General features: G+C 55.5%; 2 protein-coding genes across 7 annotated transcripts in view; both read right to left on the bottom strand.

The window, feature by feature from the left end:
* Nucleotides 1-3,825, bottom strand: part of NUP214 (nucleoporin 214) — a 102,190-nt gene extending 98,365 nt beyond the window's left edge. For 4 of the 5 annotated variants that reach the window (XM_013058628.2, XM_013058630.2, XM_013058631.2 and 1 more), the window contains exons 1-2: nucleotides 3,659-3,825; nucleotides 545-740 (exon numbers count right to left, since the gene is read on the bottom strand). In XM_013058628.2, the coding sequence (XP_012914082.1) occupies nucleotides 545-740; nucleotides 3,659-3,703 (241 nt within the window). In that variant the 5' untranslated portion in view covers nucleotides 3,704-3,825. The remainder of the gene's footprint in view (nucleotides 1-544; nucleotides 741-3,658) is intronic. The other variant, XM_045082610.1, reaches the window with a different exon arrangement.
* Nucleotides 3,826-5,014: 1,189 nt separating this feature from the next.
* AIF1L (allograft inflammatory factor 1 like) lies at nucleotides 5,015-26,120 on the bottom strand. Of its 2 annotated transcripts, XM_045082609.1 has the most exons (6): nucleotides 25,953-26,120; nucleotides 25,714-25,775; nucleotides 15,072-15,138; nucleotides 13,249-13,290; nucleotides 10,671-10,833; nucleotides 5,015-7,852 (listed from the first exon to the last, which is right to left on the bottom strand). In XM_045082609.1, the coding sequence occupies exons 1-6, from the start codon at nucleotides 25,981-25,983 to the stop codon at nucleotides 7,765-7,767; spliced, it is 453 nt and encodes a 150-aa protein (XP_044938544.1). In that variant the 5' UTR covers nucleotides 25,984-26,120; the 3' UTR covers nucleotides 5,015-7,764. The 2 variants fall into 2 exon arrangements, with proteins under 2 accessions (XP_044938544.1, XP_004757157.1); XM_004757100.3 differs by lacking the exons at nucleotides 25,714-25,775; nucleotides 25,953-26,120 and adding an exon at nucleotides 21,079-21,260.
* Between the last annotated feature and the right edge of the window lie 144 nt (nucleotides 26,121-26,264).

The following is a 26,264-nucleotide window of genomic DNA, read 5'->3' as shown; positions in this document are numbered from 1 at the left end:
TAAGCCATAAGCCCTTTACCCGGGTCTGTGTGAAACAATTTTCACATCTACGTAAACATACGAGCACACTTTGATACCTGCTCATGCAGCTAAATCTTAGCTTTCTTACAGATGGACAGTGATGCATTAAATTTCCCAGACTCTTCCCCGTATGACCTAGGCAAACTGTGGCTGCTACCCTCATTAACAATAACGTCCTGTACCCATATTTTTGCAACGACGTTTCCTCTCTGTTTGGATGGTACTATTGCGCAAACTAGAACGCCAGGCAACAAAACCCTTCTCCTAGGCATCCCAAACCCAGGTTCAACTGAGCAAAAATAAAAGCATGGTAAAATGGTCAATTCTTCTTCCCTGAGTTCAGAGGAACAACTCATCAAAGAACCAAAGAGAACAACCAGAAAGGCTTCCACCATCCTGGCTGGGACTTATTCGAGTAACACCAGTTTTCATTTATATCCTAGAACGATTTCTGGGAAAGGACACCACATTAGCACTTCACTACACCTCTCTCTCTAGCGTGCAACAAAATTAAGTAACGTACCTATCTTATTGGGATCGTCACCAGGTTTATTTTGAATCAGAAGATTTTTCGTAGGAAAAATCTGCAACCCACTGGCTCCACCAGCAAAGACCAGGCCGTATTTGTTGGACACGGCAAGCAGACTCGAGCGTTCCTTGGGCAACTCCTCAGGTGAGTCAAAGATTCTCACCTTCTTCAGTGCTCTAAACTGAAAATCCTGTTGAGGGAAGAAACCAAGATCAACTCAGGGAAAAGAGGAAAATGATCATGTCTGTCATTATATTCCAATAGACCTAATTCCAGTATAACAAAATGAGTATTACCCTGAGACCAAGGGATATGTGGCTCAGTGGTTTTTAAGCTTCCTGTGCCCACTGTGGTACCTGGTATAGGGCTTATTAATGTCGACTGAATGAAATAAAATTTTAAAACTTCTTTCGTGAAGTCTTCCTTAACTAATTCAGCTCATACTGATCTTTCCTTTTCTGAATTCCAACTTTATTGTCCTAACCACCACATGTGCTGCACATTCTAATTCATAATCTTGTCCTATTTCATGGTATTTCATCCTATTTTCTGGGTCATGTGACCCACAGTGGTGCTTAATAACTCTGGTTAAGGGGGAGCCTGGGTGGCTCAGTTGTTAAGTGTCTGCCTTTAACTTGGGTCGTGGTCCCAGGGTCCTAGGATCAAGCCCCACATCAAGCTCCCTGCTCGGGGAGGCTGCTTCTCTCTCTCCCTCTGCCTGCTGCTCCCCTTGCTGGGATCTGTCCAGTAAATAAATACAATCTTTAAAAAAACAAACAAACTGTTGTTAAATACTGAAAGCATCACCCAAATACACTGTTAGCCTGAACTTCCAGTGCAGTACTCAACAAATATATGCATATATTCATGGAAATAATGATCCCAGGATGATAACCAAATCCCAAGAACTGGCTTAGGTGCATTAAATACTAAACAAAATTCCGTCACAGAAGAGGGCAGGTATAGTCAATCTCTTAATATTCCAGACCTGTAAACATACCTAGATGGTATGAGGACATCTAAACACAAGTCCAAAGCCCTAGGCTGTAAGGCCAGGCATGGCTTGACATGTCCACCTCTGTAGCCTCACAACACTGTGCTTTCCTTCCATGAGTGCAACATTACCTCTGCAACATCCAGGGTTACCTCAATCCCAGACCTGTTTCTTTCAACATTCATGCTCTTTAGCACTTTAGGGCCGGGAGCCTTCCCCAACCTCCTGTCAATGCCTGACTCACCCAGTCTTCCACAAATATATCTATACACTTCCAAAGACAATTTTCAGTGTGTATCACCTCTTAGTAAGAATTCCCTAAGTTTGGAATGCCTGGGTGGCTCAGTAGGTTAAGCCTCTTCCTTCAGCTTGGGTCATCATCCCAGGGTCCTGGGATCAAGCCCCCCAATCGGCTCTTTGCTCAGCAGGGAGCCTGCTTCCCCCTCTTTCTCTGCCTGCCTCTCTGCTTGTGATATCTCGCTGTCAAATAAATAAATAAAATATTAAAAAAAAAAAAAAAAAGAGGGGCACCTGGTGGCTCAGTGGGTTAAAGCCTCTGCCTTCGGCTCAAGTCATGATCCCAGGGTCCTGGGGTCAAGCCCCACATCAGACTCTCTGCTCAGCAGGGAGCCTGCTTCCTCCTCTCTCTCTGCCTGTCTCTCTGCCTGCTTGTGATCTCTCTCTGTCAAATAAATAAATAAAATCTTAAAAAGAATGCCCTAAGTTTACCAATCACTGTATTAAATTGTACCATAAATGGCTGATTCTATTCTTCAATTCCAAATCTACCTTAAGTCAAGGTTTTGGTAAAAAAGGTGAATTCCCTTTTGCTTACATTCCAAAAGGGTAAAAGCCAAAGACAGCCTTTCTCAACTTTCAACCTTCAGTGTTGTACACTTGTGGTGTTCCACACAGAATCCCTAACACACCCCACGTACTAATTTCCTTAGATTTGGTGTTTTACACATAAGTGCTAAAAGATGAACTGAAATACTCTTTTTTTTTTTTTTTTTTTAAATACTCTCCTTAATTCCAAGTGAGTAACGCGACCAGAAACTCCCAGCTTTCCAGAAGAGACCATACAGGAGTCGACTGAAATTTTCAGTATTTTCGTACTTCTCATCCTGGTAATCCTAAATACCCTATTTGGGTCGTGGACACGGGGGTGTGAAGAGACACTGGGATGAACAGGCACAGGAAAGCATTTCTTTTCTGTTATAATCCGTAACTCAAAGGGAGACTGTCATGGTCCAAGTCTGTGGTTCTGAAACCTTCTCCTCCTTCTGCCCCGGCACAGCTGGGAAACTGGCAGGCTCTCGTTGGTTGGCTCGCCGCTCCCGCCCCGCTCCCGACCAGTCATTCTCCGCAAAGCGGAATCCCGACTGTAAATACGGGACGGATTACTACTCCCTAAAGGCACTTCAGTGACGGGTTCAATCGCCTAAAAGCCTCCGGAAACTTACTCGTCGCCGTCACCTGGATCACCTGCCCCTCTCTTCAGTTTCCTGGCTGTACCCTGATTCCCAGCACCCAAACAGCCCTCCTATCCCGTTCCACTACAGGTTTTGTGGAACGGGTCCTGAACCCTGGCTCTGCGTCAGGCACGCCTGGACCGATGTACACAGGTAGTGCAGTGAGTGTCCAGGAGAGGGTCTTACAAACAAAACAAAACAAAACAAAACAAAAACCCTACATTTCAGCCCCTTTATCGAACGCGACTTTGGGTAAGCTACTTGCCCAGCCTCGCCGCGCTCCCCTTCATGAACAACTACTCATACGGCCGCTGTGATGAGTACCACAGTGTCCGGCACACGCTGAACGCTCAATAAACCGTCATTATTACCACGACGCCGACCGCCACAGCCAAGTAACTAGGGTGACTCGAGCGGCGCGCACAAGACCGGGAAGGGACGGAGAAACTGCACTCGGCGGGGCTGTCGCGCCGGCCGCACGGCAGAGCACAGCAGGCCGCGCCGGCGAGAACTCTGCACGCGGCAAACTGTTCACGCAGGAGGCGGGAAGCGGGCAGCCGGCCCCCGCGCTGCGCCGTTCAGCGGGGTTCCAAGGCAACGCCGGACCTAAGGGAGGGAGGGAGGCCCCGGCCAGTCTCTGACCTTCATCTCCCGCTCGGGGATCATGGCATCCATCTCGTCTCCCATCGCGTTACCCTCGGTTGGTCGAAGCAGCCGCCGCCGCCGCCCGCGCGCGGCCTTGCCCACACAGCCCAGGCTGCTCTGAGGCCAACTTCCTTCCCTCACCGAGGGCGGCGCGCAGCAGACCCCGTATTTCCGGCGCGCTTTGGTGACGTCGCGCGCCCCGGGGCCGCCTAGCGGTCGGAGGAGGTTGAGCGACCCACTGAAGTCGCGCGCTCTCCAGACCACTGCTTCCCATTGGCCAGGGGACTGGAGGAGGCGGGCGAAGCCCCGGGCCGACGCGCCTGCGCCCTGAAGCTCCGAGGTCCCGCCCACTTTGTGTGATTAATGGCCAGGCACCCTCTCCGTTGCGCTGCGCTCCTCGTGGCGCTGAAGCCTCGCCGTTACGGTGGAGCGCACGTGGTTCTTAACAGTCCGGGAAGGAGCGGAGTTAGGAACCTGACCAACATCTCCAGGGCGCAGCTCTTGAGAGAGGCTTTGGAGGGGGGCGAGGAGGAACAGAGGTTCCGAAAGTGGGTGGATGGGGGCCTCGGGGGCCTCTTCGCTCTAAGCGCGGGGATCCAAAGGGCAGGGCGACGGCTACCAAACATCGGCTTTGTCTGCTGCCTTCAGGGTCATCATTTCCCGAGCAAGAGCGCGGGCACTGCGCAAAACACTTCACTCGCGTTGTTTAAGCTCCAACACATCCTAGTTGCCGAGGGGTTTATTGTTGCCATTTAACTGATGAGAAATCAAAATTCCCCAGTGCCCCGCATTCGCAAGGTGTTGGTGAAGGCAGGGTTAGAATTCCGCTTGTCCGGACATGCTGGTTGACGACAGTCCACCGTACAGGTGTTTGTGTTGGTATAAATGCTCTAGGACAGAAATTCATCTGGAGCCTGTGGGTTGACTGGAGGGCGGGGGACCTTCTGCCTCTGTTTGGTTTTCAGCAAATTGCCTATCTGTTCCAAGACTGCTTCCATTTTTATTTTTTAAGACTCTTATTTATTTGACAGAGAGCGCATGATGGGGGTGGGGTGGAGAAGCAGACTCCCCACGGACGTGAGCTCCCTACTTGGACCCGGAGATCATGACCTGAGCCAAAGGCAGCCGCTTAACAACGAAGGCGCCCAGGCGCCCCCCTGCTTCTCATTTTGAAAATAAAGTAACATAATAGTATCAGCCTCATAGGGTGTTGTGAGGAGTAAATGAAGTCCTGCCTTTAACAGAGCCTGGCAGGCACATGGGACACCTTCATTTAGAGCTGTTACTATATTAGCTATCTTTTCTGAATTTGCTGAGCCCAGGAACTGTCCCCAAAACACACAAGTCAAGACATTGATGTTTGTCTGTTTTATTTCTATCTATAGAGATGATATCTGGTGCCACACACACTCATTCTCTCTCTCTCTCTCTCTCTCTCTCTCACACACACACACACACACACACTTCGTCCACCTGAATGTGCCCGGCCGACTCCTTCCTTTTGTCACAGGGACAAAGCCATACTTGGCAGTCCCTGAGTTGCTGGTTACATTAGTTAGATTTGGTCTTTCAGAAAGAAGACAGCTGAAGTTCGAAGAAGCTGAGCCCTTAGCCATAGAAGTAAGTCCCAGAGCCAATAGCCACAATCTGAACTACACAATCTACAAATCCCCTTTCCAGCGACCACTTTTGAGCCCCTCTCACTTCAGGAATTGAGTTCTAGTAAATGGTGGAGGAACTGGTGGTGTTTCCCAGGACACCCCTTCCAATGAAAGAACTCTTTCCTGCCCTTTCCAGAAGCTGGGGACACACCCATTAAAGTGTCTCCCTCCCTTAAAGGAGGCTTCCTGCAGTCTTGCAAACCGTGGAACCCATTGAAATAAGTCTGGTTGCTTCTGCCCTCCTCTCCGGAGGAACAGGTACACTGACTATAATGGGTCATTAAGGAAAGTATCACCTTGCTCAAAGGTCTCAGTCTGTCCCAGAGAAGAGAGGCCAATGCGGAGGCGTAGGGACAGGCAGTGGTTCATCTAATGATCTGGTGGGAGGGGGACGCAGAGGAGGTGCTGGGGTGAGATTTTTCATTTACAGGGAAAACTGTTTTGTTGGGGTTTAAACTTCAACTAGTCCTGTGCATTCGAAGCAGCTCCTTAAGCTGAAGGTCAGCCAGTTAAGGCCAAATAATCCTGTTCCTGAACTGGCTGAGACCGACCAGTGGATTAACCCAACCTGGGCAATTCCCCAGCCCCTACCTGCTCCACTCCCTTAAGCTGCTGCAAGGGCAGCTCCTCAGGTCCCTGATTATGGGTCACTAAGGAGCCGCAGGGAGGCCACACCGACTCCCACCTCCCAACAGCACCCTGACATTTCCACTTAAAGTTTGGCAAGGGCTTTTCCAAGACGTTTGCTCAGTCTTGGGCCCAGGATTGCAGTACAGTCACCCCGCAGTCCCCTCTCTCCATAACATTCATCCCACGGGTCATTGCCTGATTCTGACTTCCCCCACTAAATTCCACGAGTCTGTCCATTTCACTACCCAGTTCTTAGCTCTTGGCCCGGAGCAGGTGCTTAATAAATAGATTAAAGGGATGAGTGCATCTAAGTCCTGAGTGGGCAGGGTAAGGGACTCCAGAACACAGATGGGGTCAAGGTTGGCGTCCCTGCTCAGCCAAGATGAGGCCGAGAAGGACACCTTCCAGGGTGAGTTCTGAGAAGTGGCTTGGCAGAGAAGTTCTAGGGAAGGCAGAACTGCAGAGGGAGCCGGGCCTCTACCCCACCCCTGGTGCTGACATGGAGACACTAGGAATGCTGGGTCCTGGCCCAGAGCCTTCCCCAAGTATTGACCTAGGAGACTGCCCCTCCCCGGCCCAGCCCAGAGCAGAGATGAGGATGGGCACGGCATCTGAACAGCTGGGTTCCAGTCCAGACTTCCGTCTCCTGATTAACCCCTTGGCAAGGCACTTAACCCCTGTGAGCACCAGTTTTCCCACCTGTGAAATGGGACGATCGGTCTGGATAACCTACAGAGTGGATCAGGGCTCTCAAACCTTGGGAGTCCGTCACAAGGGAATCCCAATCCAATCCCCAAGCTTGAGCTTTTGAGGGACTGGAAATGGAGTGATGGGTTATTGGGCAAGGCACATGTCAGGACAAAGTGGGCGGACTTAAAGCTTATAACAGGTGGTCAATAAATATCCGTTGGATGACTGATGAGTGAATGAATGAATGGGCGGAGTATGGCAGGAAGGCAAATAGGGGAGCACAGTCAGGTTTCAAGCAGATCTGGATTAGAAAGGAAACCTTCTGTCTATCAGGTCTTGGCTTATTAGTGGTGCTGACGGTTTGCCGTGAGCACTCTAGTCCTCCTCCTATCCTGTCTGTTGTCCTCAGCATCCTCCCCAAAAGGTGGCACCAGACCGAACAAACACCCCTCCCAAGACCCCTCGCCTTCTTTCCACCCCTAAAGACCTTTGCTGCTCCCACAAAGGACATGGGGGCTGCACTTTTCCTCCGAGCTGCCTGTAAAGGTGGACAAGACCAGAGGATTCCTTCTGGAACCTTCTTCAAGGGCTCAGATCGCCAAGCCCCTCATCTTCTCTCCTTCTGCCTCCTCGCTGAGGATGAGAAGTGTGGCGTGGGGGAGGTGGGACAGTGGGTGGTCACGCTCTAGATGAGTCAAGAGCACGGAACCACAGAGCTGTCCTAGGAAAGTAGGGTTCCCACTCTAGGGTCTTCTGAGGCCAGCAAGCCTGGACTTAGCTCAGGGACCCTAGAAGGACAGACTGTGCCAGCTCCAAGCATGAGGATCACAGTCTTCCAGTCTCCCTGTCCTGGCTGCCCCCTCCAGGTTTTGGTCTGATGTCAGCCCTTCTGCACTGGGAAGGGAGAAGGAAGGAAGACAAGAGGGACAAGGCGCAGAGTTCCCTGGCCCGAGTCCCTTTAAGGCAGATAATTTGTGCTTTACAAAGAGATCACTGATTTTGCTGATAGAAAACGAAACAAACGCACGACGATCAGACAAAACAAATAAGACAAATCACGATGCATCAAGAAGGGCAGCCAGAGCAGGAGGGAGGAACAGGAGCCGGGGCAGATGGTGGTCCTCAGGGCAGGCTGGCAATATCTCTCTCCGGCGGGGGGCCAACCGGCTTGGGGCTGCTCTCGTTGGCTTTTCCTTCAAACATCATGACTCTGGTTTGGAGACAGGGGGGGGTGGGGGAGGCAGGATTAGGATTCCTTCCCTCATCCAGGGAGAGATCATCCCAGTCCTCATGTCTGCAGGGTCCTCATGTCTGCAGGGTCCTTAGCCGAATGCCCTTGCATCCATTCTCCAGTGGGATCTTCTCTATGTGAAGGAGCTGCTAGACCCATTTCACAGAACAAAAAACTGAGGTACAAAGATCTCTGTATTCGAGGCCATGCATCTTCCCTTACCCATGCTGCCTAAAGGCAGAGCTAGGCTGGGTCATGGCTCTGCTCAAAACCCCTTCAGATCTTCAAAAACCACCCAAGGTTTTAAGAGTAACATCTGGGGTGCCTGGGTGGCTCAATCAGTGAAGCGTCCGACTCTTGGTTTCGGCTCAGGTCATGATCTCAGGGTCATGAGATCGAGCTCCAGATCAGGCTCCACTCTGGGATGGAACCTATTTAAGATTCTCTCTCTCCCTCTCCCTCGTCCCCTTGCTCCTTCTCTCTCTCTCTCAAAAAACAAGGTAGCATCTTGGACGTAGAGGACAGGGGTTCTGGATGGAGCCTCTGAAGGGAAACAGCCTGATTTGAATCCCAGCCCTACTATTTTCCAGCTGGTGACTCAAGGACAACCCCACTGGCGCTCAGTTTCCATTTGGAAGTCAGGATGCCCAAAGGGCCAGCAGCCCTAGAGCTGTTTTGAGTACTCTCATTCTTCCTGTGGTCACCCTTTGGGTGGGCTCTTTCTGTCCGCTGGCTATAAATCCCATCCAAAGGGTGACATTCCACCAGCAGCTTACCTCCGCGCTGATCTGCACACCCAAGACTCCTTGACCTCTCCCCTTGGATGTCGAAAGGACACTTCCAACTTAATCCCTCAAAAACTCAGCTTCTAATTCCTGCCTCCCCCACCTGCTCTTCCCCCTAAAGTAAATAGCAACACTCACCCCAAATAGATCGGGATCATCTGACTCCTTGTTCTCTTCTACATATCCGGGCATTGAAGCAAACCTTCCAGCTCTCTCCCAAACCATTCCTGATTCCAGAAGCTTCTGCCTACCTTCACTGCAGCTTCTCCAGGCCAAGTGGCCTCTATCTCTTGCCTGCACAGCCTCTCTCCTGCCACTCTCACCCCTCCTGCAGCCAGAGGCTTTTAAAAGTCAGCCCCTAGCTTAGAGTCATCCAATGGCATCGCTCAACATTAGTGCCAAATGCTGAGTGGGACCAAGACCTACAAGGCTCCATGTCTCCTGGTCTGCCCGTCTCTGCAAACTCAAACTTCACTTCTGCACTCACTGATGGCCAGACACACTAGCTTCTGTGCTGTTCCTTTGAGCACAGAAGCACAGTCTGCCTCAGGGCCTTTGCACTTGTTTCTTCCGCTGTCTAGAGTGCTTCCCCCCTTCAGATAGCTCATCTTTTCACATCTCTCTCCCTTGAGGCTCTGGTCAAGTGTTGCCTTCTCCGTGAGATCCTCCCTGCCTACTATCCCCTCCCTCTCTGTTCCTCTGTCCACTTGGTTTTTCTTGGTGCTACACCACGGCAATCTGGTGTTTTAGTTTCTTGGGTTTTGATTTTGTTCTTGTCTGTCTCTTGCCATGAGAATGTAAGCTCCATGAGGCCAACAACTCCTGTGTCCCCGACACCTAGAATAATTCTTGGTACACCATTGGTGCTCAATAAATATTTGCTGAATTAATAAATGACACATCTGAGGGGTCACTGGGTAGACCAGAGTCGACCACAGAGGAAATGCACTAAATCCTGGGTGTGTTCTGAGAGCATCAACACTCCCGTCGCTGCCACCTGTGGCACGCGGCATCCCAGGTGTACTGTGGTCTGACCTTGACGGTTTTCCACACCGCTTGCCCCACCGCCTCCTCACACTAGAAGCTCTGCAGGCTGAACCATGGGCTCATGAGCCGGTCCTCAGCTTCCTTGGGCCTCGACTTCCCCCTTTGTGACAAATGAGGCAGGTATATTTGACATTCGTATGTTCAAAACCAGAGAGTCTCCAGGGTATCTCTCTGCAGTGGGGGCAGGGGCTGGGAAGCGTGACCTTGGCCACCACAGACCAGGTGTTTGCCAAGACCCAGGCACTGGGCTGCAGCCTTCATATACGTCACACCATATATGTTGGGACGACATTTCACACAAGAGACTCACCATCATCTCTCGCTTACAAACCAAGAAACTAAGGCCCAGGACCAAAGGGGATTTGCCCAGACTCAATCAGGGGGCAAGCAATGGCATCAAGATTTGAACTCTGCCTCCCTTCAGAGCAAGTTGTTAAATATATAATACTCTCCACAGCCTCGTGGAGGCAGGGTAGTGGGGGGAGGGTAGTGGAATCACCTTGCAAATGAGGAAACCCAGCCTCAGAAGGTTTCACGGTAGATTTTTTTTTTTAAGATTTTATTCATTAATTTGAGGGAGACAGTGCACAAGCAGGGGAGGGGCAGAGGGAGAGAACAGATTCTAAACTGAACCGGGAGCCCGACGCAGGATTCGAGCCCAGGACCCGGGGACCATGGCCTGAGCCGAAGACAGACACTCGACCGACTGAGCCCCCACCCCCCTCAAGGTGCCCACATGGTAGATTCATCATCCCCGCCATTGTTCTGCTTCCTGAGCGCTCATTCTACCGGAAAGTTCTGGGTACGTATTAATGTGCCCATGACAGATGAGGAAATTGGGTTCAGAGAAATCAAGCCCCTCGTCCAGCAGGTCCCACGAGGTGTTCCCTCCTGGCTGGGCCGTGGCCTTCCCACGCACAACGACTCTGCCTGCAGAGGCCCCGCGAGAGGCAGGGGGTACTCACAGTTTAAGGACAGCTGACCGCTTTCCCAGCATCATGTTCACAAAGTCTCGGTAGGAGATGGTGTCGCTGACCCCCCCTGTCACCTCTGAGATCATCTTTTTCATCTCCAGATGGGTCTTGGGGACCCCAAGCTTCTCCATCATCCTCTTTAAAGACATCAGGTCTGCGAGAGGAAAAGCAGGTCTGTTAAGCAGAGACAGGCTGCGGGCCAGGCGAGGAAGCCGGTAGAGCGCCGTGGCTCTCAGCCCCTGCCCGGGGACTGCAGTCCAGGGCCCTTCTCCTCCCCGGCGGATGAGCCCATCACACAGTCCCTGCTCTCTTCAGAGGTAGTACAGGGTTGTGGTTAGGGACAGGGACCTGGGCTGGAACCCAGTCCTGCTCTTTCTGGCTGTGGGACCTGGAGCAAACCACTGAACTTCTCTGAGGTTCTCTGCCCCCATAAGCCATCAAATGGGTTGACAGGATCATTTGAGAGGGCGCGATGCACGAGAAGTACCCACCACAAAGCAGGTGTCCAGCAATGGGGCCGTTAGGGGTCTGTTAGGTCTGCTGCGCCCCAAGGTCAGGGGGAGCTGTGTGCCCACTGCTCCAGCTCCCCGGGGAGCCACTGCCCAGCAAGGTGGGGTCAGGGAGTAGGCTTGACCCAAGGCAGGGAAAGCCATCCTGCAGGGTGCTGGGCGGCAGCTTCTCTCCACCTGCCACTCCCACCCGGCAGTCCCAGGGTTCCCGCCTCGCCCACAGGGCAAGGGAGCCAAAAATATCCTGCAGAGCAGGAAAACCAACAAAGGAACAAAATTCAAGAAAAACAAGGGAGGCACCAAAAAGTCACTACTCTCTGTAGAATCGATGCCTCTGACCTCCCTGCTCCCCCGATCTTAGGCAATTTCCTCCAGATTGTTCTGTGAACAATGGGAGAGAGGCGGGATGGGGGGCCGATTTTGGGGGCCAGGGGTGTGGCACGACAGCTCACCCCAGAGCAGGGCGGGCAGGACGGATGCCAGACCCCCAGGTGCCAGAATGTCCAGGGCATTTCAAAGAAAACTAGGCAGCCTTCTGCAGGGAAAAGTAAAAGGTCCCCCCCGGACACACACACACACCATGCTGCTGGCCAGGATTGAAATTGGCAAGACCTTTCTGGAAGGCAGTTTGGCAAGATGCCTCAAAAAAGTCTTTGACCCAGAAGATCCAATTCCCAAGATTTACTCTAAAGAAATAATCGGAGATCTGGACAAAGATTCACGTACAAAGACGCTCTTCACAGGACTATCAAAAGTAGTTAAAATTGGAGCTTTCTTTTTTTTTTTTTTTTAAAGATTTTATTTATTTATTTGACAGACAGAGATCACAAGTAGGCAGAGAGGCAGGCAGAGAGAGAGAGGAGGAAGCAGGCTCCCCGCTGAGCAGAGAGCCCGATGTGGGGCTTGATCCCAGGACCCTGAGATCATGACTTGAGCTGAAAGCAGAGGCTTTAACCCACTGAGCCACCCAGGCGCCCCTAAAATTGGAGCTTTCTAAATGCGCAATATTAAAACACTGACTAAGTAAGTTACAGTCCAGCCAGCGATGGAATATTATGCAGCCATTAATTATATTTCAAAAGAAAAATTAATCATATGTCAAAACACTCACAATATAGTATTTTTTAAAACGAGGTTCTAACACGGTTCTAAAACAGCATTTGTGATTAGAATCAAGGGTGAGACTATAGAAACCAAAATATTTCTGGGAGGGAAGACTGCGGCTGACTTATTTTCGTCTTTGTGCCTTACTGCGTTTTCCAAAAGTTTTTATGATGAAGATGTATTCGTTTGATAACCCCCATTTTTTTTTTTTCCTGAAGGAAAATAAGGATAAACATATTTAACAAGGAGAAGAAGGAGACAAGACGGAGGAGGAGTAGAAACATCGCAGAGGCGGCAACACTGAGCTCAGCGCCAAACAGAGAAGGGAGAGCCGGTGTGGGGACCAAAGGCTGGGATCTGGACCCTGGGTCGACCACTTGACCGCCACGTGCCCCAACCCAGTCGGTTCCCCCTGCTGAGCCTGGCTTCCTCGTCTGTAAAATGGGGATCATTAAGCCGGCCTTGACCATGTCATAGCATTACTCGTGAAGGTCAAGGGATGGTCTTGGCCCCAAGGGCCATGGGACCGGCGTTTTGTCACCCCCCACGCCAGGACCACATGATACAGTCAGGGTCTGCTGGAGGAGGGAAGCTACGTACACAGAAGCACCATGTCCAATGCCAACCAGCATACAAAGGCAAGGACAAAGGAACCACCAGTCCCCCGGGACCTGGATGTCAAGAGCTTGAGCATCTCCAACCCTGGGGCAGGGGTGGCACCTGGCCTGGAAGGCTGAGACGTGTGCAGGGAGGTGTGTGGGAGGGAAGCAGCAAGAAGAAGAGTCTGGGGGCAAGTGGGTCTAGGCTTAAGTCTGGCAGACAGGCCTGGCCCATAGGGAGAGCTTCGGTGTGTGCCCCTCCTCCACAAAGACCGCCCAGTAGGTCTCTCCAGACCCTCAGATCCTCCCTCCTGCGAGGACACCCGCCTCCCCTTGCACAGTCGAGGCCTCACTTACCAATCTCGCCCTCATTGTTCAGGTCAAACTCCATGTACTTCTCTGGAAATCACAGAGCAAAAACTGGGATTAATTAGCTCCGAAGCAGGGTCCCAGAGATGCCCTCGAAGGCAACCGGCCGCGTCCCCAGGGAGCCCACATCCTCCTCCTCCTCCTCACACCCTCACTTCAGGGTCTAGACATGAGTCCCATCATCTCCGCCACTGTCTCTGGAGAAAGAGCTCGCCCTGCCTGCATCCCTCTCCCACAGGCGCCGGTATAAGGGAGCTGAGGGCCACTGTAACCTTCTGCTGAAGTGGGGCTTCCGCCCAGCTGCTTCCTCCCAGCTTCCTGCCAGCATGAGCTGGCTGTGTCACAGTGGCTCCAAAGTGACTGGAACAGATTGCCAGGCCTTGATCTATGGGTGCAGTGGCTTTAGGAAGGGTGGGGTGAGGTGAGGAACGGGTCGGTTCTAGTGATTCTGATCCAGGTGTGGGAATCACCAGTTTAAGGAATCCCTGTGGTTCTGAACTTTTGGGGGGCGGGGGTGTCTGTGGGCACCACTGAAAATCTGGTGCTCTCCCGAGAGAAATGCCATGAACCTGCCCTTGACCCAAAGTGGCACATACAATGTCCAGGGGTACACAGACCCTCCCCATCAAACCTCACCTACAGACCTTGAGTTAAGGGCTCTCCGATCAAAGGCAGAGCCTTGTCCTCTCTCACCTTTGCATGGCTCTCCTAGGGGCGGTGGCAGGGATGGGGGGGGTATTCCACTCCTTCCTTTTGTTCATGGAAACAGCCCCACTGCATAATGGTTCAGAGCAGGGGACTTTGGAGAGAGACCAAGACGTGATCAAGCCTTTAACTCTGCCATGGGCAGGTCGTGTGACCCCACACAAGGGACCCCCATCTCTCTGAGCCTGAGTTGTTTCATCTATAAATCAAAGTCGCACCCGTCTCCCTCCGGGCTGACTTGGGAAGAGTTGGGGAGCTCACGACACAGCATTCGAAGTGCTTCCCACAAGGCCAACACTCAACAAATGCTTCGCCATCGGGGTCCTGCCTGAGGACAACGAAGCAGGGAGCGGTTTAAGGAGCGCTTGGCAGGCTCTTCGCCTTGGAGCGCGGAGGACATCCACGGTGCCAAGCCTGCGGGGGAGGGGGCGGGGGGGGGTGCGGCCTCGAGGTCCTCCAGCGGCCAGGGCTCCCTGCGCGCAGAGAGCATCTCCCAGGCAGGAAAGGTGGGTCTGCTGGGCTCCTTATGTGCACGGCTCCTCTCCTTTCGAGCTGCTGGCTGGGAACCAAGCGCCAGGGCCCGGAACAGAGGGACCTTTATGCCGCCCCCTCCCCGCGCGGGCTCCCGGGCCCTGTTTTCTTTTCATCCCGTGCTGCTGGGATTCAATGGGCAGAAACTCTGCCCCCTGCCCCACTGTGGCGACACAAACGTCCATTCTGCACAGGGGCTCTCGAGCCGCTCCCCCGTGGAGGGGAGAGGCCAGGGCTGCTACAAAGGGCTGATTGTGTGCTGGGGCCCCGGGAGCGAGCAGGGCCTGGGCAGCAGCGGACAGGAGCCAGCCTGAGCCCCGCCTGTCAGGCAGCCGTGGTGGGGTGGGGTGGCGGGGCTTCGGGCAAGGGTGAGGGGCCTGGGGTGGCATGGAGGCAGGTAGAGGGGCCAGTGCCTGTGCCCGTGGCTGGGGACCCCATCTCACAGCCCTCCAGGAGGAGCGCGTTCTGGAAGAAACAGGGGGGCACAGGCTGGCCTTGTGGGGTAAGGAATCCTATGCACCAGGGGGCCAGCCCAGCTCTCCCGGGGAGGGGAAGGGCAGACAGCCCCGGCTCACCTTTGAAGGCCGCAAGCTTTTCTGGCAAGTTCTCTTCATCACTGTACTTCTGGTCACAGAGAAACTCCTTTGAAAGTGAAAGGACAGTGCTGAGTCCCAGGTCAGCAGGCACAACTCGCCGCCAGGCAGGCCCGCGGTCCTGGTGTCTGCTCCCACGCCAGGTGGCTGGGCTTGGCCAGGGAAGCACAGGAGGCTCCAGTGTTTGTCCTGGCCTCCTGTCAACCCCCCCCAGAGGCAGATCTGCAGGAATCTGCCCCTCGGGCAGGAAGGGTCTGCCCTAAACATCTCCAGCCAGGCTCTGAATTCCCAGGACAGGGACTGGCCCTCCTCCCCCGGGGCACCCCAGCTCCAGGATCCATGAGGCCGTGAGCCCCACACACAAACTGCCTGGTTTCCAGCACTCACTTCTTAAGTGCGTGACCCAAGCTTATCAGTTCTTCCCTATTCCTCTATGGTTTTATCTGACAAATGGGTATAGTCGTCGCAGCCACTCCTCAGGTTTGTAAGAGAATCCAAGGCGCGTGTCCGTAGGACTCTTGGCACACAGCCAGTGCTCAGGAAACAGCAGCTACTGCGTGGTTAGCCTCTGCTCTAGCCAGAAAATGATTGTATATTGCTTGGGAGGTCGGTTACTCTCTCGTCTGTGTCCTCAGTTGTAAAACAGGGCCACCTTCCGCTCACATGATGCCTTCCAGAAGCAGATGTGCAGGAGGGGGAGGGGCTTGGGACATGAACAACAGCCTCCAGAATGAAACACTGACCCGCTCGATCTCTTGGGCTCTCCCAGTGGGCCCACACGGTAGCTACTATTATTACTCCCATGTTACAGATGACGGGACGGAGGCTCACCCAGGCAGAGCTTCACTTCGGCTCCGACTTCCAGAGAGCTCGCATCCCTAACCCCGACACTTAAAGATGGGTGGATAGCAGCCGTTCATCGGGCTTCAGAACAAAATGCTGCTAATTAGTAAGCACTTGCTATGCTGGGCATAGCGTCCAGTGCCTTGTTGCTGCTCTTCAAGCCGCCCCAGAGCCTGTATTCAGATGGGAAAACAGAGGGCACGTTCCCACTAGCGCCAGACTCCGCAGATCCCCTCTTCTCCCTGGACCTCGCTTTCCTCCTTACGGAGCAGACCCGACACAGGCGTCGCCGCCTCCGCCCCTTTCTGAGGGACCACAGGGTACACGGCTCTGGTTGAGGCATCAAGGGAGCAGGTGAGACCAGGGAAGGAAGGTCTGTACTGTAAAATGACAAGCAGCCCGTGATTAGAATGACGTTAAACGTCATCTGGACCTGCCACTCCACCTGTTTCTAAATTCCGGTGAGCATGTCCCACTAACCGACCCCTGAGTCTGTACTTCCGCATCTCCCAGGACATAAGACTGTCCAGTCGGCCGTGTAAACCCCCCTTTAATGCAGGAGAAAGAATAGGAGAATAACTGAAGATAAAGTACTCTGGGTTTGGGTCTCAGTCCCCTCCTCACCAGCTGTGAAATGGGCACAAGGGAACCCATCTCCTCGGGCACCTGCCCCTTGACGGGGATAACCCGCTGTGAATGCTCAGCGCCAGGCGTGATCGTCCGAGCTCAGGAAGCAGCGGCACGGCTAAGAGCAAGGAGAATGTGATCCCTTCCAAGGCTCACGACCTCCACATTAACTCACCCCCTTCGACAGAGGAGATATCTACCTGCCAGTCTGGCTCCCCTCCTTGGTTTTGGGGGCTCTTCCTACCCCTTGAACCCAATTTGCCTGGATCCCTAGAGGGGATCAGTACCTACTATGGACGGGCAGTGCAGATTTCTGCTTTGGGAGGGCATTGTGCTGTCTCATTAGGGTAGGAACGGCCCTGCCAGAGAGGTTAGATGACCTGTCTGAAGTCCTAGAGCTAGAAAGGTACAGGCTCAGTTTGGAACCCGAGTCTGTTAGACTCCAGGGTCCAGGCCTCCAACAGCAACCACGGGGCCACCCCAGGGCCCACCATGTGGATCGGCCACACATCGGACCTCATTACCAAGTGCCATGCAGGGTCCTGCCCCCACTTAGCCGGAGCTGGGCTACCCTCCTCCTGGCTGGCTCTGTCCAGGACTTTTCTTCTTGGCTCCGTCTCGTCGCTCTTTTCCACCCCTCTCCCCATTCTCTGACCTGAAGTAGGACAATTAACTCTTGTCTGTGGCCCCAAGCAAACCAGACGCCTCCCGGGGTCACAGGTCCCATGGTCTGCACAGCAGAGGGACAACTAGGTTCCTCAGTCAGCGATTCCCAGACTTTGGGATAACGCAGAAGGAAACACTTCCCAAAAAAGTAAAAATAGAGGGAGGTGCTAAGAGAGGGCTGCCAAGGTTTTATTTTGCCAAGCGGAGACTATACACAATCACCACTGACTGTTGCCACGAGTTCAAAGAAGGACATTCCGGGGGCGCCGGAGTAGCACAGTCTGTTGAGCATCCAACTCAACAGAAGGTTTCAGCTCAAGGTCATGATCGGGGCCCCTGAGATCGAGCCCCGTGGCGGCTTTGCACTCAGCACAGAGTCGCCCTGTCCCTTTCCCTCGGCTCCTCCCCCTTCTCTCTCTCTTACTAAAGACATTTCGTGAAAGTGGGAAGTTCATAATTTTTTAAAAGATTTCATTTTTAGTGAGAGAGCATGTGAGGGAAGGTCAGGGGGAGAAGCCGACTCCCCATGGGAGCCGAAGCGGGACTCGATCCTGGGACTCCGGGATCATGACCTGAGCTGAACACAGTCACCCAACCAACTGAGCCACCTCGGCGCCCAGGAAATTCATAATTTTTTAAAAAAGATTTTATTTATCTATTTGACAGAGATCACAAGTAGGCAGAGAGGCAGGCAGAGAGAGAGGGGGAAGCAGTCTCCCTGCTGAGCAGAGAGCCTGATGCGGGGCCCGATCCCAGGACCCCGAGATCATGACCTGAACCGAAGGCAGAGGCTTTAACCCACTGAGACACCCAGGTGCCCCGGAATTCATAATTTCTAAGTGGACTCCATTTAGCCTATGTTCGGCTCACCTCATCGCCCCCATGTTCCCTCAGCTTTACCATCTCCAGAACAGGAAAACCTTCACGTGGGAGGCACCAGGGTATGGGCAAGGCCCAACACCCGGCAACCTCTGGTGAGAGGCCTAGAAGCCCTCCCAGCTCCCCCGTTCTGGTCGACCAGAAATCCTGCACCAGCCAGAACCTGTCCCCAACAGGTACCAACCCCTGTGGAGACCCAGGCAGGTTGGGCTCAAGGGGTAGGACATGGGCCCCATCTTGGAGAAAAACCACACAAGGACGATCACAGGACAGCCAGGCAGTGGCTCCTGTTCACTGGGCCCGACCCCGGGCTGGCTGCTGTGCCCGGGGTGGGGCGGGGGGGGGGCACGATTATTGTTTTCTCACCGACGAAGCCAGTTTTCTCGTTGGCGCTTCTGACCACCTAATGTGCTATTTTATTGGTGTTCACCCCCTGTCCCCCCCCACTGCTAGAATGAGTGCCTCGGCCACCCTGGCCCCCTGTCTGGGGCCTCCCCCATGCCAGGCTTGCTCCCACATCGGGACCTTCGCCTTCGGCTGTGCCCTCTCCCTGCAGCGCTCATTTGCCCGCCGCCGACCCCCCCGCCCCGTGGCTCTCTCCCTCAGCATCTTCACGCGCTGGCTCAACTCTCCCCTTCTCAAGGAGGCAGACCCCATCCATCCTGCCCACTGCAGTCCCCCGCCTCCACTCCCCACCCCCCCTTATCTTGCTGTGCAGCCCTTTTCATCCTACAGGATGAATCACCTGCTAACACAGTTCACAACGCGATGCTCACGAAGGGTGCCATCCAAGGTCTGTCTCCCCGCCCGCCCCCCCACTACAGTGTAGGCTGCACATAGTAGGTGCTCAGGAAACACGTGCAGGCTGAGTGAACGAACTGAGACCCAGGGAGGATAAAGAACTTGCTCAACTCAGCACAGCCGGCAAGTGACTGAGCTGGGATTCAGGTCCACAGTGAAGGCTATGGGCTCCTTCCTTGCACGGAGCTAAGGAATCCAAGCGACCCACGGCAGTGGCTGTTGGAAGGAGGCCGGGGGGGAGGCAAGCCTTGGGCCACAGGTGCCAGGAGAATGAGCTTACCATCTCCTGCCCCAGAGATGCCTAGCACCCGACAGTGCCCAGCACACAGTAGGTGCTCAGGAAACATGGGCCAAGAGACCAGAGAAGCCTGGCATTCAGCCCAGGATCATTTTCTCTACTCTCAGTCCAGACACGGTGGGGTTGCTTTGCAAACGTGTACACGTGCGACACAGACTAGAGGGGTCAGAGATGGGAGTCCCATTTTTCCTTAGAGCCCCAAATGACAATGGCTTGAGCCAAGGAGCGACCAGGGCTGGGAGAGGCATCTGACCCGGTCAGGCGTGGGTGGGGGTTAGGGCAGCTGTGCGGACCAGGCCTTTGGCAGGGTGCCAGGGAGGGGGCAGGTGGGCAGCAGAAACAGGAGTTTCCATTGGTGGGGCTGCCAGCTCCTGCCCCGGCTCCAAGCTTCGGATTCTTGGTTCCTGCTCATGCACAGCCCACAGCTTCCCTACTTCCAGGCGTCCTTCCCCCCCGCCCCCCTTCCCCGGGATCTTTGCCCAGCCTCGGGGGCACAGCCATGCCCAGTGGGCAGGTACCCTGTGTGTCCACACTCCAGGACCCACAGCTGCCCTGTCTCTGGGTCCCCAGGCAGAGAAGAGTGAGCCACAAATACAAAGTGCTCGTACAGTGCCCGTTCCCTAGTAAACACTACATGAATGGTGGCTGTTTATTACTGGGACCTCCACACACTTACATGAGTACAGTCTACTTACAACCCCCCAGCTCGCCATCCACAACATCATGGCCCCCTCCCCCGACCTGGGCTGAATACGGTTTCTCTTTCCCCTTTCCGGGTATTCCCATTGCAGAGACGGGACAACTGAGGCCCCGAGACATTGCTCAACCTGCTCAACGTTACAAAGTTTTAACAATTCAAGCAACGTGTACCTCCTTCACCGCCTCAGCTCCTTCCCTGCCCCAAACAAGGAGAGGGCGGTCTGGCCACAGGTTTCTGAGCAAAGAAAGTCAACACTGAGTGTTACCTTTCCTCTTAGGCAGCTGCAGAAAGAGGTTATTTCAGAGGCCAGGGACCCACTCAATAGCCCTCTAGGGGGATGGGAGAGTATGTGGAGGCATTCCTCCACCCCCATCCCCCTCTCCCACTCCAACTCCCTGTCCCCAAAGACCATTTTTTCCAGCTGCAGAAACTGCTGAGGGCTGCTGGGGAAACTGAGGCACCAGAAGGGAAAGTCTTGCCTCAAGCCACAGTGGTCAGGAGACCTCCATCAAGTCCCCAGGGGCAGGGTGTGAGGGGCAGAGGGCTTGGGGAGGGAGGTTGAATCAAGTTTGGGTTCAAATTCCAGCTCCAGCACTTGCTAACTTTGCGGCTCTGGGCAACTTGCTTTACCACTCTGGGCCTCAGCTTCCTCATCTGTAAAATGCGATCATAACAACAGAACCTCCTCCTTGGGTTAGTGTAAGGATTAAATGAGCTAACTGCATAGAGAGAGCTTGGCTCCTAGCACACTGACTAAGCGTGAGCAGTTACAACCAAACCCAAGCCTCACCACGAGATCAACGTGAGCAGGGGAAGGGCAGAGACCTACCCACAATTCTCCGTCCCACACTGCACCACGGAGTCCTCCTGGTAAGCCCTGACCCTCGGGCCATCCACATGGGACAGAGTGCTCCCATCTCAGCCCCAGGGGACGGTGCCCTCAGGCACACCTGCTCGCTGCTGCCTCTCTTGGTCCTCTCCAACCTCTGATGCACATCACAACCCGCCCCCCCGGCCCTGGGAGCCTCATCTAGGCACTTATGCCCGGAAGGGAATATTTCCAAGACCAGCAGAGGTTGGCAGCCCCTGCCGTGTCAGGCCTTCCAGATCCCCTGCCACCTGCCTGCTCTCCCCTCCCCCACTCCCCCTCCTTAACTCTCTTTCCGGGCTGGTACCTCTAGCACCTGCTCCCGGACGCTCGCTCCCGGCCCTCCGGCCTTGTCCTTAAGTACCAGCTGCAGCAGAATTTTGGGGCGGGCACATATCACCATTTTGGAGGCCATCCAAGGGGCTGGTGGCTGCAGCCCTGCGCAAAACCCCCAAGGACAGGCAGCTCCATAGTGGGCCTGGGCCGAGAAGGCTGTGACACCACCCACAGGCTCTTAAAGGGCCAGTGCCGGGTCCGTGCCGGGCCTGAGGCCTGATGCGCAGCAGGAGCCTGGAAGGTGCCCCCACAAGGACAGCAGGCTCACGTTGCCCATGGCAGCTCCAAGGCCTCATCTGGATGCAGCATCCTTGCCAGCAGTGAGGCAGCCGAAGAAAAACAGCCCACAGACTACGCAAACGAAGCGGCCCTGACAGAAATTCCATCCCCGGCTTCCTGTGACACGGCCACGCCAAGGTCGAGCCCGGCTGTACCCGCGCGGACACTGAATCCTCGGGGGCTCACGTGGCCGCTTATCACCATCTCCCTTATAATATATTAAGGAAGAGCAAGAGAGACGGGTGCCGGCGAGGCCAGCTGGGCTCACTCACCCGGGCAGGGACAGGCAGGGTGGCACAGGGTACGCAGGGAGAGAGACACACCTGCGTCGTGCCCTGCTTGGGTCTCAGAGGTCCCCTATGCTGGGGCAGGACAGGGGACCTATAACAGCAGGGCACAGATCCCCAGCCTGCCCTGTCCAGCTCTTCCCAGTACAGACGGCATGTGGGCTCTGAAATAACCATTAGACCCCTGAACGCTGCAGGGAATGCCAAGTGCCCTTGACTCGACCCAGGAGGGCTGGGAAGGCGGGACAGTAGCCAGAGATCCTTATCACCTAAGCAGGAGAGGCTTGTGTCCCAGCTTGGCCGTGGCCACCTGACAGACTGGGTCCTGGGCGGGCCACGGGTGCCGTCAGAGTCAGCATCCCAGCTCTGCCACTTCCTGACTCGGTGACCTTGGACAGGTGACTTCACTGAGCTGTTTCCTCATCTCTAAAACATGAGCCTGAGGAAGCCCTGTCCCACAGGGATGTTTATAGATTCCTCCTGCACATCTGTCTAGTCAAGCGCTCCATCCAGAGGGTCACTGAGATGACAGCAAGTGCTGGCATGGGGCAAAGGCACGACCCACGTTATTGGTTCAAAATTCCAGCCCCTGGCTGGTTTGAGATCCAGCCCTCGCCATCCTCCGGGCTCCTCCTGCTCAGTCCCAAGGGTGAGGGCACTCTGCGGGGCAGCCCCCCAGCCCCACTGCCTCTCTGGGTCCCTGTGGGAAGCTGCAGAGAGAATCTGTCCCGTTGCCATATAAGGCCAGGCCTGGCTGGCCCGGGGTCACCTGCCATGCCACCAAGGCTCAGGGAATGTCAGCTATGTGGGGGGGAGTAGGAGTAGGAGGCGGGCTCAGGTCCTGCCTGCTTCAGTAGTGCCGAGAACGCCCACACACACTTGCGCGCGCGCACACGCGAGTGCACACACACACGCACACACAGATGCACATGCACGGCAAAGGCAGGGAGGCTGGCTTCAGGCAGTTCACTCAGCCCCTGCGAGTTTTGTTTTCTGTAAAATGGGAACAGACACTCACGAGGAGAGCGAGTGTTTCATGAGGTAACACCCGGAGTGCTCCTGGCGTGCTGCCCGGCTCCTGCCAAGTGCTCCGAAAATGATCACAAAAACGAGAGCAAAACCAAAAAGGGTGCATTTCAATGCAGGCCCCCAGGACCTCCAGGTCCACCCAAGTCTCCTTCTACTTTGGCTCCTAACCCTTATAACAACAATAGCGAAGCCTGAGCTGCCCTCCCTAGAAGCTGGCCTGGCCTTGGGGCGAGGGGAAGGCTCCAGAGGGAACTGGGGTGCTGGTCCGGAGAAGCCCCCAGAGCTGCCGGCCAGGCTGGGCTCGGCCCCAGGCAGCAGCCCCAGAGGTGCTCAGGCCCGTGCAGCCGGTGAGTCCTGAAGCTCCACTCTCCAGGGGCTCCTGCCTCCATAAGGCCCATGGGAAACTGCTCCATCCGATCCAGCCCCCCAGAAGCTCTGTGCCAGCAGGGGCAGTGAAGCTATACCCCAAAGAAAGCCAGTCTGGGCTGCCAACATGGTTCCCTCTAGAGTCCACGCACACCAGGGAATGTCTGCTGTGGTCACAGTCATGGGTGAAACAGACTTAGACCCTCAAACAGAGCAACTCCCTCAGTCTGCAAAGAGCTCGTGTCTGGTCATCTCTGATTGTCGCGGGGACAGAGCAGGGATCTCTGCTCCCTCTGAAGGCAGGGAGGCCTAAGGTTCTGCTCTGTGGAAGGGTCTGGCACTGAGCGGCCAGCATGGGCTGTGGCTTGCACTAGACCTTGCCCCTAGAATTCCACTCCCAGCATCTTTAAGCACCAAACTGATAACAAGGACCATGAAAGCTGTGTGATTTACAAGGATTATCTCCCTGAAAAATCACCGCAACCAAAATGCCATGATCTCAAGTGGCATGCCCAAGGTCACAGAGCCAGCAAGCGCTCTGCCCACCCCTGCACTGCCACCCAGGACTCCACAGTACAGGGGTTCCCCTGACCTCCTGGGCGGGCGAGGCAGAGGGGCGGGGGGGTGGCACACAGCTCAAACTTCTGGTTTGATCCTGGAGTCCCCTTCCTCTGGTTTGATCCAGCAGCCAGACAGTAGGCTGGGTTCCCATGGCAGAGATCAGAATAGCTTCTGGGCAGTCAAAAGACACTAGACGACAAGCTCTGTCACTGGCTTCTGTGTGGCCTTAGCCAGTTGCCTGCCCTCTCTGGGTTTTGGGGTCCCATGGTGGTGACACATGGCCCCTTCTTATTTTCACTTTCTCCAGTCCCAGCACTGTCCAGATCAGCCCCCTGAGAGCCACAGCCCCACCCCCTTCTGAGCCAAGCCAGTCCACCGCCCAAACCACCAGGTAGCCAACTCTTACAAACCCCCCCCCCCGACTGCCCCCCCAAGGGCAGGGCTGGCATGAAAGTCCCACACACTCTCAGCAACTGTGGGTTGTCTGATGGTAGTCCCCTCTCCCCCATCTCCAGCTGTCTCTGGCTCAGGGTCCTGCTGGCTGTGGGTGGATTCAGCCAGCTTGGAACCCGCCCTGTCGAGTGGCCCAGGGGGCTGTATGAGGTCAGGGTTCCAGGCTTCTGTCCAGAGGGCAAGAGCAGCCAAGACCAAGACCAAGGGCGGGCTGGCTGCAGAGTAAACTGGGAAGGAACCCAGCAGCCTGGACCCCTGAGAGCCCCAGCCACACGACCAGTCTCCCTCCCAGCTATGCTCAGGATGGCCCCAAGAGGCAAGTGATGATGGCACAGAAGGGACTAGAGATTACTTGGAGGGACCCTGGGGGTCCCTAGAGCCCTGCTTGGGACTCATACAGCCAGCAGAATGAAATCAGATAAGCTGCCTCATTCCAGATACTCCAAAAAAAAAGCAAGACTGCAAGCCCAGGCGAGAAGAAATACTACAAAATATGACGGCCGTGCGCAGCCCCCGGACCCACTTCCACACAGCCTTGACCTGGACCCTGCTGACCGTCACCAGCTTCCCACTTGGGGACTCTGAGCTGGGCTTGGACCTTGGGAGCCCAGCAGCTGAGGGAGCCAGCAGGGGGGATGCCCAGCCTTGTTTCAGTGGGGAACCCCCTGCAGCCTGTTGGGAGGGAATATTGGAGGTGTCTACCTTAGGAAAGAACTCTAGCACCGTCCACAGAAGTCAGCCCTACTGCCAGGTGCTGGGCCACACACACTATATATTTTCCCTCTGTGAGCCCTCAAGGTGGCCTCAACTTTGTTCTGAGGTCGGGATTCCTGATGGAGGCCCCGCCGGAGCCCAGATCTCACGGGACCCCAGACCCTGGGTTGTGCTGCCTTTGAGTTTTGGTCAATCCAGGCAGGCCCTGACACTTTTCCTTATCTTCTAGAATTTACTTGGCCATTAAGCAAATGTTTGTGCACCATCGTGCACCCAGCAACAGCGGGGTTTCTGTAAAGAAATCCATGAGGTCCAGCAAGAAAAGCATCAAGTGTCTCAGGGAACCTTCCCTAAAAGCTGGAGTGAGGTGGGGGAGGGGCCTTGCATTTTCTGTCTGGGAGGGCGCACCCACGCGGCAGTCTGGACCCCAGGTTCTAAAATCAGCCCCACCTGGACTTGCCGGGCCATCGCGGGGCAGCCACCGAGCCTCTCAGGGGCCTCCATTCCCTCCCGCGGCTGTACTACCGGCGGCGGGGAGGAGGGGCGGCTCAGAGACATCGGGGGTCCCTCCCTGGACCCAATTCTCGCCGCTGGTCCCAGGCGGGCTTCCGGGGAGGCCGGGCCCGTGGGCATCAAAGCTCCCGGGCGAGCCCCACCTCCCCAGTCTAAGAGTAACAACTTGCAACCCGAGCCGCGGGAGCCGAGTTGGGTGGAGGCGGCGGAGGCGGCGGAGGGGGACCTACCTGGAGTCGGAGGCACGGGGCGGGGGCCGGGGAGGAGATCGGGGAAGCCCAGAGGAGGAAGAGAAGGGAGTTGATGTTGCGGCAGGCACAGCCTCGCAGACGGGGGCGGGACATGAGGGGCGCTGGGATATTTGGGGGCGACTCGCAAGCCGACCCCGGGCGGCGCGCGCTTACCCGGTTGATCTCGGCCAGCCTCCGCTCCTGCCGGGCTTTGAGCAAGCCGAACGCCTTCCCTCCTGCAGGAGACAAAGAGGCGGCCCGGGAAGCTGGGGGGGGGGGTCTCCCCGGGCCGCGCGCCGCGGACCCCGCCGTCCGGCCGGCGCGCGCAGGTGGCGGGCGGGCGGGGGGACTCCGCGCCGGGGTGGGGGGGCTGGGGCAGGGGCGCGGGACAGCGCGGGGACGGCGGCGCCTACCTTGGAACCTGTTGCTGAGCGCGAGCGACATGGTGAGCGCCGGGCTCCCGCCGGCTCGGGGCTACGCGGCCGCGGCGAGGTACGACGAGGAGGGACGGGTGCCGGGTCCGAGCTCCGGCGGCGTGTGGCGGCGGGACGGAGGGGCGGAGGGATGGCGCGGGCGGCCGGACACACTCCTCCCGCCCTCCTCTCCCCGCCCCCCCGCCCCGGGCCCTCCCGCCCCGCCACCCGGCCGCCGGCATCAAAGCGCCTATTATGCGGGACGCCGCGCCCGCCGCCCGCCCCTCTGCTGGAGGGCGCGGAAAATGCACG

This window comes from Mustela putorius, unplaced genomic scaffold (genome assembly GCF_011764305.1).
Source record: "Mustela putorius furo isolate JIRA1106 unplaced genomic scaffold, ASM1176430v1.1 tig00000596_pilon_pilon_pilon, whole genome shotgun sequence".
Lineage (NCBI taxonomy): Eukaryota > Metazoa > Chordata > Mammalia > Carnivora > Mustelidae > Mustela > Mustela putorius.
This window is presented reverse-complemented; position numbering and strand designations above follow the sequence as displayed.